The sequence below is a fragment of the Apteryx rowi genome, unplaced genomic scaffold (assembly GCF_003343035.1).
Source record: "Apteryx rowi isolate R43461 unplaced genomic scaffold, aptRow1 scaffold_151, whole genome shotgun sequence".
In the NCBI taxonomy this organism is placed as follows: domain Eukaryota; kingdom Metazoa; phylum Chordata; class Aves; order Apterygiformes; family Apterygidae; genus Apteryx; species Apteryx rowi.
In genome coordinates, this window is record NW_020447764.1 from 112371 (window position 1) to 127672 (window position 15302).

At 39.0% G+C, this 15302-nt stretch overlaps 1 protein-coding gene across 1 annotated transcript in view; it reads right to left on the reverse strand.

Moving 5' to 3' along the window:
• The window catches only part of PRKAR2B (protein kinase cAMP-dependent type II regulatory subunit beta), an 85935-nt gene that overhangs the window by 49957 nt on the left and 20676 nt on the right, over positions 1 to 15302 (reverse strand). Inside the window, exon 2 of the mRNA XM_026059033.1 lies at positions 11829 to 11864. Coding sequence (XP_025914818.1) covers positions 11829 to 11864 — 36 coding nt within the window. The remainder of the gene's footprint in view (positions 1 to 11828; positions 11865 to 15302) is intronic.

A 15302-nucleotide genomic window follows, 5' to 3' on the forward strand; every position in this document is an offset into this window, starting at 1 on the left:
AAGGGAAAAAAAAAAAAAAAATCAGAGATGCTATCTTTACCCATTAAGCTGTATTTCCTCCCAGGCTTTAAACGTGACTATATCCTCAAAACTAAAGGTTAGGGAAGGGGCCTGAGCAATATATGATAAAGATGCAAAAAGCTAAGTCCAAAGATGCTGTAGACCAGGATGATGGGGTGGGGGGAGATATGAAGCACTTGGATAGAAAGCCTTGAGCTTGTGCTTTGACAAAGCACATTTTGTTTAAAGAACTGAGAAGTACATTGCGCAACTCAAGGCATCGCACTTCCCATGAAACATATGGAACTGACACAGAGCATTCAGGAGGCAAAACATCAGGCTGCTGTACATTTTATACAACGTGCATAAACTGGCATATGGCATTTTAAACACCACAGTATTCAGCAAAGATATTTATATGTAAAATTTCCCTTTTCTTCTGCTCACCAGTATTTAAAAGAAGCAGTATTTGCCAAGTATTAAGCCTAGTTTAATGATCATAGGCCTAGCCATTTGTGTCATACCATTCTGCAAGGAAACTTGTTAAGTGAGATGTTCCACAAGTACTCTTACCTGTTTTGAAGAATACAGTATGTAAAATGTACCTTGTCCTATTCATCTCTTATCCTCCAGAAAAAAATCTTCTATAGCATGAAAGTCAAACCACATGACATCAGAGATAAAAATGGATTTGTTCTGGAAATCTGGCAGGCAGATATTATAATTAATGGTCTATCAACTACAGTAGGGATTAGCGTACCTCCCAAATCTAAAGACAAATGTTAAAAAACAAAATAGTGCAGCAACTGAAGCTGAACTTATCATAGGCACATATATTGAAATATTTTAGAGAAGGAAAATCAGAATTATTGAATAGTGGATAATAATAAATGTCTCCTCCAAAAAACATTTTAAGATACTATTTATTTCAGTGATGCACATACTCATTTGAATAAATAATTATTTTATTTGCTTCAAAACTGTGTATTATGAACATTCTGATAAATGAATTGGAAGGTTATTAGCTTCTCTGATCATTTTTAGATCCTGGTGTGCTACTGGGATTGCTGAGATCATCAATGGTAAAAGCAAAACTGGAAGCAGGTTAAAACAGAAAAAGCAGAATGAGCTACAGGTTGTGAGACACAGGAAGCCTGTACTGCATGTCAGATGTTAACTGGAGCAAACAGAAGAACTACTAATCTGAAAAACTTGGTCAGAAGAAGAACAAGAGAAATTAAAATATAACAGAGAATTATCTGTGTTTTATATTCACTAGTTTACAGCAGTCATTGCACACTGAGAGTATCCATTAAGAACTCTTAGTACATTTATTTAATAATCACTGACATGTGCAAACTACTGCTTGCAGATAAAAAGCCATATTTATTATTATTAATATGAGCATTTGGTCTCATTTCTGGATTTATTTTGATAGAAAGTCTGTTTTCTCTGGAAAACCTGTCTTCTCTGGAATTTATTCACTACTTTTAAGTCATACAAGAAGAGAAGGAGATCTCTGCATGCACTGTATTTATTTTATTGTAAAAGAAATATTAGATACATTAAAGAATCCTAAGGAGGAGAGTATCAAAGAGTGATCTGCTTTAAAAAAAGAGGAAAAAATTTAGCTCTTTAGATAGACCCTACTGAGTGCTGACACCTCAAGCAGGCCGTGGGACTACACCTATTTTGGTAAACGGGGAAGGCCAGGGCGCAGGGGCTCACGCACGCTCCCGGGGCACTGGTGCGACCCGGATCAGGCAGCATTCCCAGAGCCAAGCCCGGCCGCAGCGCAGGGGACAGCAGCGCCCAGGGACAGTTTCCACGTGGCGGTACGGACACGGCCACGCTGCTGGTGCTGGGGAGGGTTCAGAACACAGACCAAAGCTATTCTGCGGCACTTTCCCTCACCCCATTTTATTGACTAGTCACAAACATAAAATGCATTAAAAGGAGCTAGTCTGTGAGTCCAACAGCTCCATACCTTACTGGGTTACCTGAGCTCCTTACCAGACTGACTGGACTACAGCCCATTAACATGATTCTGATTCACATTTCAGTGCTACGTTCTGGTTTGTGTTTCATATATCTGAAACAAGATTTCATCAGCCTAAATAGCAGACAAAGCTACGGCTATTCATTTTATACACACCTTTGATACAATACTATATGCAGGATACTTTCTAAAGGTACTACTAAAACAGCAGAAAAAAATACAATTTCCAAAAAGGAGGTATATACTGTAATTTATGTACCAAAACCGTATTTGTATAACTTCTGTCTCCTGAAGCGGTTGCTCTCTCTCTTTTCTGAATTGCATGCTTTTAAAATCATTACTCTGTACATTTTACTCAGTCTATAAAATGCAATCTAAAAATATGTGCTTTTAAGGGCATTTTAAAAAAATGAAAGAAATGTAGATGAAACTTCAAGAAGTCATCTAAATCATTCCTATGCAATGATGCTGCATGAATTACACCTCCATCACTCCAGAAGAACACGTCTTACCTCTTTCTAAAGCTTCCAGGATACCACAATATCACTGAGCAGTTTAGTCTATTACTCAACTGTTTAGTTAGAAAGTTTTTCCTAAAGCCTAACCTAAATATTTTTGTGAGTAAAAATTAAGCCAATTAATGTTTATTTCCTTCCTTCCCTGCCATCTCCCTTGGGACAAATGTTGGTAGCCCTATCTATAGCAACCTTTTACATACTACATATATAGGATTTGTGTATTTATTCCTACCATCAACCCTCATTTTCTTTCTCCCTTCTTTCTCTTGCCTTCTTTCCTCCCTTCCTTCAAACCTTGCCTTATAAATTGTCTACCTAACCTTTTCTTGTTTCCTTAATGAAGTTTAGTACTACAGTTATGACAAAACAGCCTAAGCATAACCATATCTAAAATCTAGCATTATCTTAGTTTGCAGCAGTTAGCACTTAATATTTCTGTAACTCAGCTACCATAAGCTCTGAAAAAACTGGGTTCAAACTTTGCTGATGACCTATACAAGGCAACACTTCGGTACAACCTGCTAGAGAATCTATTTTCTAGGTTTTGTAGGTTTAATACAGGAAATCCCACAAAAATCCTAAATGAATGTTAAAAGTGAACATTTAAAGTTAAGAAGCTCCAGAAGTAATGCACAGATAGCCAAAATTTTGTTCTCTTTGCATACAAATACTAGTGTCCAACTATACCCCGTAGTGTGGAAGATTTATGGTATGGTTGTGATGATCTAGAGAGGGAGAAGTTTCAGAGGGAGAATCTTTCACCAACACAACTAAATTAACTGAGCAAGAAAGGGAAAAGACAAGCTTCTCAGCACACAAACCCTTCTTAAGATCTGCAGCAAAAGCAACAAACCTTAGCATAACAACAGGTCAGGAACAAATGCTACAAGTTTAACTTTATTATGTTATTTGATTAGACATTCTGGACAAAAGCAATGGTTAGCATTTTGGAGCAAACGTAAATGCTCTCTAAGCATCTCTACAACTATGTTCACTCATTGTTTTTCTAACAGGAAGTCTTCTAAAATGCCCAGAATATATACAAAGAGACTAGACTACACAGCAAATTAAACTCTTGGTCCTATGACTTTGTCTCATTTGCAGCATAAACTTGTGAAGTGCACAGCAAGTAAGGTACGTAAGGGAAAATACAGAAGGGAAGGTGGGTCACTTGGTTATGGTGCTGGGAGGGAAACAGGTTCTTCCTGCACCTTTCCCGCAGAGCTCGCGTGAGTTGTGGACAGGCCACTGAAGTTGGTCCTTCATTCTCAAGAGTTAGGTCTGTGCTTGCAGCAGGTGGGTGGACCGGGCACCAGCCTAAAGCCCAGCTCGCTCCACAGCTCGCTCACTGCCATCCCACCAATGGCTGTAAGGTGCCTATAGCTCATCATGCCCATATAGTTATACAGTAGCCTAAGTTTAGCCCAGCTACAAGTCCCACTGGCTCTTGTGGCACCTGCTATCAGACCCATCTTGGGAGAGCCCTGCGGCTCATTTCTCTCTGTGGCACTGGCCCTGGGATAATGCTGCAAATGCAGACGGGGTACGTGAATGGCAGGCTAAGGCCAGACATGCTATATCTGGAGCGCCCATATTGCAGGAGAGGAGAGCTCAGACTTATACCTATGGGAAAAGATTTTGTACTGTGTGCCTGGAGCTTCATTACACAACACATAAAATAATGTGGACATATCACAGTGCAAAGAGATGTAATCACCTGATTTTTAAACTGCTGTGCAGATATAATTACATTTATGCTTTGAAGGAGCTGTGATATTAAGTGCTTCAAGGAAAGAAAATGGGAATCTCATGTTGGGCATTCAATTTCTGACGCAGACGAAGTTAGTGATATACATCCTGGCTTGAATATAAACGCTGCAATTTCCGTACGTATTAACCAGGGACATTCCTCATTCTTTAATTGAAATAGGTGTTGTGAAATTCTTCAATGTTTGTGAAGCATCTTTGTGCTGCAATGATGGTAACTGTAAGAGAGACCCTGACAAGGAAAGAAAACATTCTCTGTAAAGACTGGAGAGTACAGACTATACCATGTATTTGTGCAAAATCACAAAATAAGGGAATTTGTTCTCAGCACTGAATGACTGAGGCAGCTGCTATCTATAGAATACATGAAAGAGGCACAGTTGTGTAGAAAAAACGGGTGAAACATAACCAACGAGTGCGTTGTAAAAGGATCAGGAAGTAAGCGAAGGCTGTGCCTGTTCACACAACGCTGCACGCGTCTGCACACGTACAGCTGCACACGGCTGAGCACAGCACAGCTGCAGCCATGTGGCTCGAAGTCTGCACAACCTGTCAATCCTGTCAGCAGGCATCACGAACTTAGTAAGATCTACTGCTTCTGTGACCACTAGTAACCCACAAATTGCCACACCGTACCACGCTGATGTGCCACCACCAGCTTAGATGCTTTTTTTTTTTTTTCCCAATTGTACTCTATAATGCAATGCTATACCTCAAAGCTTTAACAGCACATTTTGTTCTGGTTTCCCTCATTGTTTAATACTTACATTGGCAGGCTTGGTGCTAACAGGGTTTTTGTGTTAAATACTATTGTATGTTGGCAGAATAGGTCACTTTTTATTTAACAAACATGGAGGACTGGGCATTTCAAATTAGCTATCGACTACGTGCATGCAAGGAAAAGCATAAGATGAACCCAGTATCACTTGAACTCAATTTTGGGGGTTATACAGAATTCAGAACTTGCAGAACTGGTAATTCTGCTTGAAGAACTACATTGGAATTACAAGTCTATTAATAAAAGCTCTTCATTCTTCTACCTTCTGTCACTATGACTTGATATGCTTCTACAACAATACCTTCTCCTACCTGTGAATTTAAAATGGAGTTTACAGTTACTTCATTCTTCATCATTATTTTTGGTATAACTCCAGCTTCTGCCTTATTGTATAAAATGGAATATCATTTCATTTAAATTAGCCTTCTTTCTTTCTCTGACATTTTTTAACACGCCATAGGAAAGTGGATGCCAATCTTGTTAATAAAATCTCAATATAATTCAAACAGACTGAAATTACAGATGGAATATCTGTTTTCTAAGTTCAAAACTTTATCTTCTTTCCTAGTAACATATTCTATTCTTGGCTAACAGTGTCAATTTGCTCTTACTAAATAGTAGCTTGCATTAAACAATTGAATTTAATATCACTTACGTTCTTCCAAGCTTATAGTTTCAGAAAGCAATTACCCATCCCTTCAGTAACAGGACGCAAATGGACCAAATTCAGTAAAATTTCTTCATGTTCCTTAAGTGGCTTGTCACATTTTCTGTAGAAATCATTAAACTGAAAACAAGCAGTGATATATGTAAATGTCACTGTGGGTATGACTAATCCACAGTCCACACCTCTGCTCAGATTCATGAAGCCCCAAACTTTTATCTTGTCACTGCTTCTGAATTGGCACCTCGCGCAAGGATGAAAGGGTGAGACGAAGGATGGATAAATTGCTCCGGCAAGCTCCCTTCCACGAGGGCTGCACCAAACCTTCCCCCTCACTCGCAGCCAAAGGTGTGCTAAAGCGCAGACAACCTGCGGCGCGGCACGGCACGCAGAGGCACGCGACCTTGTACGCCAGCGCAGGGGCCGAGAGCGCCCACCTCCGCAGTCACGTGAGCGGGAGGCAGCCAGCCCCAGTCCAGCGCAGGAAGGGCTCTGCTTTGGTCATGCAACGGGGAAAGCTACGTAATGGGCCCCGTGCATAACAAAATGTGCGTGTGTGTGCACGTGCGTGTGTGCACGCATGTGTGTGTATGTCCCGTCTCCGATGTGGCGACACTGCACTGCTCCCAACTGAGAGCAGCACAGCAGTGCGGAGAGGAGATCGGCCAGGCAGCCCTCCACCGATGGGACACCGCCTGACATCAGCCATATAAATAATGGTGCTACGAAGTGCTCATTGCCTGCAACTTGCCTGTGAAGTATTTCACTCGGTGTGTGCGTGCGTGCGCGTTTAGTATTTTCATAAAAACAGCTACTTTGAGGGGCTTGGAAAGTAACCAGTGTGTTTTGATTCTAAACTGAACTGCTTTCTGCAAATTTTATCACATGACTGAAACAGTTGCATGCGTTTCCTTTTGGTTTCTGCCTATTGAGATTAAGGGAAAATATTCCTAGCCAGCAGAAATTCTTGCTGGAAAATACTTAAGTAATTGCAAGCCCTGAGCAGAAACAAACTGAAATGACCTGCTCTACTAATTCAAATTAACTATCATCTGTGTTAGACACTTACAATCCCATTGCATGGCTTTTGGACGTTTCATGTAATTAAGAATAACGAGAATGTTGCGCCTCCTTCTTTCTCCTCAGGTGAAAATCTGATCTGATGCTTTGTAAGTATAAAATCTGCAGAGTCAAATGAAATGAGTTTTCATTCTTAGAGTCACTTGTGTACTGTAGGAGTAGCTGAAGAAGAGACAGGCCACTAAACACAGGCCCAACATAATTAGAAATTACAACAGTACATAAGTGATTTGATCTCCATAGTGAAATACTCTGAATTCGAGTACCTGCTAAATGAATTAAACACACACTTTCCAAAAAGCATGAAAAACTGTTTCCTTTTGAAAGCAGCCTTCTTTCTCAGCCTTTCATCTTCAGTTAAGTCAGCCATGTAAAGTTACCTAAAAGTGACAGTCCTTAAGAGTGTATGTAAAGGCAGCGAATATTTCCTAGTTTCAAAAGTTCCAGAGTAGAAAAAGATTACTAAAAATAAAAATAAAAAAAAAATTATTGCACGGAGATCTCCTCTAGTGTCTTGAGAGATTTTGTCTCATTCTCTTTCTCTCTAAGATTGATGACTGACCCACGAAGTGTATAATGTAAACTTCAATTTACTTATAATGTGCTGCTGTCTTTGGAGTGGTCATTACCAGCACCCATGGAGGAGAGCCTGAGAATCTTCACCTTTCCTGCTTCCTCCTGTTCTTTCCATGACAGTGGCAGTTCCTTGATTGCTAGTTCACTCCAACTATATCTTAACCAGTTTCTCCTTATATGATCAAGGTTGATATACTGTCTGTTGTTTAAATTATTTTGTTTTAGAGCTTTGTGGAGAAGCTGGCCAATCCCCCCCCCCCAAACAAACAAACAAAAAAAACAAATCAAAAAATGGAACAAAATAGAGCTACTTCTCTCATCTTTTCCATGTGGTTGAAAGAACAGTATTTAAAATGCTATTTATTTCCTTTCCACTAGGACTACAAGGGTATTTTGAATTTGGATAATGTTTGGGGAGAGGAATGAGGGGCTTATCTCTGTTGATAAGAAATGCTTCACATATGCCCTTGAACTTCTCTACCAATTTTTTTTAGCATGACAATACCAACTCATGGCAACAACATTTAGGTTCTTTTCACCATTTTAGAAGCTTAAACAGACACAGAACTGAAGTAACTTTATAAACTGTTATCTATTTCTTAAATTAAGCCTATATTATACACTTGTATATAATACTAATAAATGGATAAAAACAGCCCCAGTAAGTGGTATCTATTAAGTCTAAATTTATGCTCATTCTCTAGCAACCCCATGCTGGTTTTGTATGCAAGATTCATTTCAAGAGGGTGAAAAGCAAGAACTCAGTGCTTCTGCAAACACACAGAACTACATTAGCTTTCCAAACCTAGGTATCGCAGACTTGAATGGATGAAAATTAATCTCATCCACAGCAAAAAAGCATCTTTCTATATTCAGAAGCTGCACCTCTTGGCTAGCTCAGCTCATTCAGGAATCTCCACATCATTTTTCACCTTGTGAGCATACTCACAGCTTTCTCTTCAGCTTCACGCTGCCTCCACCTCCGTGCCCCCCTTTCTTCCTGTCCATGTCTCTTGATTGCCTCAGTGTTTTTTCTCCTTTCTCTTCATCTTAATCCTACCAGATCTTAGAGAAAATTTCAGGATTAAAGCATTTGCAGCTATCTTACTGTTCATTCTAGCTGTGTGATGTATTTCTAGCCTCCTCTGCTTGCCTACTTCGTCTATTTAAGACTATGAAATCCATTATTCTTTGTACTCAGCCTAGAATAAGGGAGTGCATGACTAACTAGTCTGTAGGTAGCTATGCCTTCAGCTCCATGGTATATGTACATGTGTATTTTATGTATAGAACATACATTGCCTGCATAAACATACAGATAAGATACTAAATTACATAGCTCAATAAATTTTAAGAATTAAAATTCAAGAACAATTAATGGATCCTAGCTTACTTACTCCTTTATCCTTTACATACCAGTGACAGCACATTAATATACTCACAGCATGTTAACAGGAACAGCTGTTAAATAATAAATGCCTTACTATATTGTTTTCAGCAGGTGCTTCAGCAATTAATCTCTTGCGGCTTAATTTCTAGCTCAGTTTAGAAAAATAACTAGATCTTATGCCACCAAGTAAAATACTAGAGATTGCCTATAGAATAACAGAGACATCAAAATCAACACATCCACTGCTGCGAATTATTATTCTTTGTGAAGAAATGTGTATCATCTGGCTTCTCCCTGCCTATCACTGCAAGAGCTCAAAAAGCAGCTTTTAGCAGAGCAGTCTGGGAGCCTTTGCTCGGGATGTCACTGGTGTTTTTCCTTGCTCCTGGCGCGAGTGCGCCTGGCACCAGCTGGGGCGATTCTGCCCTTCCTCCGTCCTGCCGCCGGCTGAACTCGACCGCTACTGCCACTGTGGTGGCAGCATGCACGCAACATGCAAAATCCACCCTTTTGGAGATAGTTATCTGGGAGCCCCAGCATGGGGCAACGGGAGATCCACATGAAAACCAGTACACCAAAGAACTGCTCTACTGCTATTTTCATTACATCTGTGCCCCCTCGGGCAGCACGACTCCCCGACCTGCGCGAGGGAAGGCGAGATGGCTTTTGGGCAGACGTGAGAAAGGCGGGGAGAGTAACATCACGCTTTGGCAATCAGTCTGCAGTATCACCAGATCACATGCAACATCAACCACACGCCACAGCCACCTATCAAAGTATTTAACAATAACTCAGAGTAATGCATATCAGAAGCAAATCTTCAAGAAAATTTCCATGACACTTCAGAACCAAAAATCTTGCACATTTTACATTTTAAAATAGCTCTTATTTAATATGTTTAAAATTAACAGAAATCCATACTTGGAAAAGCAAACAAACAAAAAACTCTTCTTTTGGTCAGCCTCTCACTTCCTAAATATGAGAATCATCTTGGACTACAAAGCTGGAAAGCCTGGAAAGCAGTCACTGTCTGGCTTTTCTATTTGCAAAGTATCTTGAGTATCTTAATGTATCCAAACAGTTGTTCAATAAAAAGTAAAGTCACTATCTAAAAATATGGTTATGACAAAACATCTCTGTAAAATGCCTGCATATCAGTATAGGTCAAGGCACATTTAATATTTGATAAATCAACTTTCTTACATATCCTTTATCTCTCTGGCAGCTATTTAGTATTTAAGAAGTAAGAACTATCACCTTTCATGGCTTTTCTTGTTTGAAAAAATAATTATTTTGACTATTAAAGCTGCCCTGAAAATTAATAAAATAGTACATACAGTAGATTGTATTATTACCTTGCTGCAGCTTAATTAAACAGTGCTCATTTCTGAGGCTTGCAGAGCATCTCCTTATCTTAACAGAAATTGAATTCCACTTACAGGATTTACATCTAAACAATCTTATACAATTCCACTTATTTTTCTGAAAAAAATAACTCAATCTTATCTTTCTACAAAAGACTTAAGCACGTTAAATATTAATTGCCCACAAAAATTATTTATATTTTTCCCCAATAAGCGTGCAAAAATTTCAGACTTTTTTTTGTTTCCTTTCAAAGGGACATTGAAAATAACTGCCAATTTTTTTCTGAGCAAGCATTAGCTTTTCAAATGAATCAAACTCTCGTACTGTAATGCAAAGTCTTATCACATATCTGTTGAAAAGACTGCATTGATTAAAGTCAGCTGTCAATCAGTCACAGTAAAACCTTGCTTTAAACACGCAACACAATCTGCATAACCCCCTGCTCACTTAGTGTGTGCCAGCTACAAATCATCCCTTTCATTTCATGTTACAAGCACCTTATGAAGTAATAGCAAAACTTAAAACCATTAGTATGAGAGTATTTTCGAATGAATTATGCTTTCTTACTGTGTGCTACATACAATATGCCCCAATCCTGCAAATGCATATCTCCATTTATTCTGTACAGTTCTCATCTTAGTAACTTGACTAATATTTTTATATTGACAAGGAACTATCCGACTGAGACTGTTGGAAGAAAACCTACAAGTCTGGACAGACTTTCTGGATTGTGGGATACACACTTTATTACATTTACTAAAATGATCTGCAGTTGAAAATAGAAAGTGTTTTATATTTAGATTTTAAACTTAGCATACTGAGTTGACTGGATATAGATCACATTTTCAGTTCTGCTGACTCTGAGTCCATTATGAATGTTTTTATATTTAATGGAAGGTTTTACACCCCACTTCCAGATTCATATTATTTCAAAAATAAATAGAGTTAAGTTCTGGGACTCACGCTTCAGGAGAAAAAGCCTGAAAATATGAAATGTAAAGGCCATAATACAGGAGGACAAAGAGAGGCCAAAAATATTAATTTTTAATCTCACATAATATGGGGGGATCCATTACATGTTGTAATGGAATAAGGTAAATAGTTCCCCGAGCCAGCACTAACCAAGCTAACGTGCAGTATAGACAAAACAGCACCAAGCTAAGCAGGAACACTAACATCGCACAACACAACGCTGTCATGACAATATTGCTTTTGGGACCCAATCTGATAGCTCTACAGAGATGCACCATGTACACAAATCAGCTCAGTTTTGAAAAAATTTGGAGATTGCTGGCTTGGCTGTACATTTTCTCATGCACGTGTGATCGCCAAATTGCTGTTTCAAGTTATCTATGAAATAAGCAAGACAACACTGGATCCGATCGCCCTCAGTTCATGTTTTCTAAGTTTAGTCCTGTTAGTCCTAAAATTATTTCTTTTTTAAAGGAAAAAGAAAAGCTTAGATTTTTCATAAATTCCACAGCAACAGGAAGGATTCAGGCAAGTTCTGTGACCTGGAACCTTGACGACGTTTTTCAGCAAGCTGGATAACTAATTTGAAATAAACTCAAGTCAGTCATCTTCAAAGAAATCTGATTAATGTCATATTATATTTTACATGACAGTCACAATCATCATTATTTTAAATTTATTATGTAGACCAAGGAAACATGCAACTTCATCCAACTTACCTGATGCCCGTCTTGTGAATCGATTTATTGCTGGAGCTGAAAGAAAACAGGAAGTTTCAATTAGATTCTTTTCCTAACAGTTTAAATATACCTTACGCATAACACTTTACACATAACAATAATATACTTTGTTTAAATAAAGTGAGACAACCACAAAAGTCATTTAATATTATTGGTAAATCTTTATAGAATGCCATATTAATTTCATATATACCTAAACTTTTAAATAGCATTGCAAGAGATGTAATAACTAGTTACCAATAAGATTTCAAGAGTATTTTCAACTTTTTAAAAGTTACTGTATGCAAGCACCTTTTGCTGTTTATGTCTGGCTGTGAAATATTCAGATCTGTATTTCCATTATTTATTGAGACCATAGAAATTGGCATCTTGCACACAATGTTGCAAACCCGGATTAAGATGATGTAAAAAATGAATTTTAATTTTAGAAGATACACCTATTAGAAATCTGGCAACAAAGATACTCCTATACAGAAAAGGATTAGTTTACAATTCTATCTGAAAGATCAAATTTTCAACTGACTAACATTTAAAACTCTTCAGGTAAGTTAACACCAATGACAAAAAAAAAAAAAAAAAGTTTTACGGTGCAAATGACTGTTCATATTGACATCTCGGAACATCTACAAATGTGTGCTGCAAACATTTGCAATCCAATTCCTATCTTGTTTTCAACTGGGAGAGATCACAAAAATACATCTTAAAGCACACAGTTTTGATAATCTTTTGCCTCTATTTCAATTCCAGGCTTACCAGCTTCTTCAAGAGATACTAGTGAAAAAAAAAAACCAAAGTTTTTTGTTTTGCCTTCCAAATACAACCTGCACACTGCTCATAATCAGTATAAAACACTGGTCTTGAACTCTACTTTCATATGATACTTTATTCCAGCCTTTAATGTAAGAAGAATATCTGAATGACCTAATTTCAAATGTGGGCAACAACTACATTAAAAATGCATAGTCGTATCATGGTTATTAATATTCAACTTTACAAAATTACTCTTAATGTTTATATGGAACCGACTAAAGAAAAATATTGAATTTTTTGATTTTATCACACTTAGTTTTACAAGGGAGTTACACAGCATTTCTTGAACGTTTAAGCCGAGAAGAAGAAAACAGGAGGGACAGTAACAGCTTGAGATGCATCAGACTTTTTATTCCTTTGGGGAGAAGAAACCAGAGCAAAGATACAAATTCTGAACCAGAGTCACAGATGGTTTGTGCAAGCACATACAGTAGTGACAGGTCCAAGTGGCAAGAAATGCACCGGGAAATCAGTCTGCAGTGATTCAAACTGCTATTCATGAGCAAGGACATCTCTTCTGAATAAGCTATCACAAACCCCAAATACATATATAAATAAACGAGAGATTCACATAACCAGAAAGTTTATTTTTAAACGCAAGTTCTATTCCCACCCAATGAACTTTCCTATAAAAAAACAAGACATTTCAACATTTTTTATTAGAGCAGACAGCATATTTTATGCAACTACTGTTGTGTAATACTGTTTAATTTCTCAAACTGCAAAAAAAATACACTTCATTTTGTCTCTAGGTTTATAGGCCAAATTCATTTCAGGACACTAGTCAAGACTCACCCTCAGCTGTCTGTGCCATTAGCTCCAGTTACGCAAGGTAGCAGCAGTTCCCAGTAGATGTGCTCATAAGAAAGTATTTGGGATCTGACATATTTCTAACAAGAAAGCGTAATATAGCGCTCTGCTCGCACTAAAGTTTTCCCCAAAGTCAGGGAAGATCATTTGGTTTGGCTGTCAGTTCTGTACAGTGTGTGTGGATACGAAGATTTAACTCCTCTAGACAGCTACCTCAGCACATTTTACCAACACAGTAAATAATACATTTCTTAAATAAAACCACCCAACACAGAACTAACCTACTTTGAAGTCTACACCTTCTTGACAATTTCAGTCATTATTTCAAAGAGACAATCTCTTTTCCAGGTACTTTCAGTTAAATAAACTTTTAAAATCAGTTTTCTGATTGCTGTAAGAAGGTTTAATTTTACAATTTACTTGTTGCTAGGAGAAAAAAAAAAGAGCAAGAGAGAACAATTTTAACGGAGTGTTAGAAACTTGATAATTAATTGTGTGCAAACAGATCACCTCTGAGCTACGCCTGCTCTGTGGAGGTCATGCGCGTGAGTATTCAGTGTTCAGCAGCCGCCAGGTAAAGCCTTTCTCCCCAGGACCGGGAGCTCTTTGGGGTCATCCAAGCGTGTTCCTGGGAATTTCAGAAGCAACACCACAGCTCTTTGTTTTGCAGCAAGCTGAACTACTCTCTCTCGTAGCAAATTGCGATATATCTTTGGTGCCCAGAGAGATGGAAAAGTTAGCTTACAAGAAGGGCTCAGAGAATCATTAGCCCTGGAGAAATTTAGCCTATATTTTCACTGAAAAGTAGATGCATGATCAACCAGATGATTATAATGTCTGGCAGGATAAACATAATAAGGTGGTCAAAGAGAATTTAAAAAGCAATTTGCTGGAGGCATAAGAAATAACAGTAAGTTATCTTTCAGACATGGCAGGAGCTGGAAGTCTTGGCTCAGAAAGCAAATGGACAAATCAGTGGCAGAACAACTCACTGAGGGATATGAAGCACTCCTCCTGGGGCCTTAAGTCCTTAAGCCACAGAAAGCTGGAGGTTATAGAGAGGGAAGAAACACTACCTGCTTTGCCTGTGCTTATCTTCTTCCCTGGATATCCTTTCTTCAGCCACTGCTGCTACTGAATTCTGCGCTAGACTGTCTCGTAAGCTGGGACCAGTGTGTCTGTCCTTACATTTAAGTGAAAGCAGCACCCAAGAAAGCGCCATGCCAAGAGACAGTCTTGGCATGTTTAAGTACTACTGCGTCGGGGACCTGCGGGCAGCATTGAAATCCCACTCATGGCCACATGGATATTGCATTTCCATCCAGGGGTTCAAGCCCCAAGCTAGGCATAGATGCAAGAAACGGTGCCTGGTGATGGGGCTTCGCATCCTGCTCCGGCAGCTGTTCCCCAACACCTCTGCTCACGCCTCTCTTCTTGCACGTACAAGAAGCTTCTCAGGACTTTCTGTGCCTGACCACAGGCAGGAACGGCGGAAAGCTGTTGCACTCTACGTCCCCTCGAGCACTGCTCCCGACCTCACCGGACACCCAGGCAGAGCAGTCAGTGGGCTCCACCGCTCCAAGCACACCCCACTTGCACCACTGCGGACACACACCAACTTAAAGCACCCTAATGCTGCAGCGCAGGAAAGCTCAGAAAGGGAAGGGGCATGAGGCAGTACCTACATAGCTGCTGAAGTTAACTCTGTAGGGAAAATATCCAAAAGGTTACAGAAACATTGCCAAGAGTCGGTTGCTCAGAGTGACTCAATACAATGACAGGCTGGAAAAAAGAAGAAGGAAGAGGAAGGAGGAGGGAGGAGGGAGGAAGAGG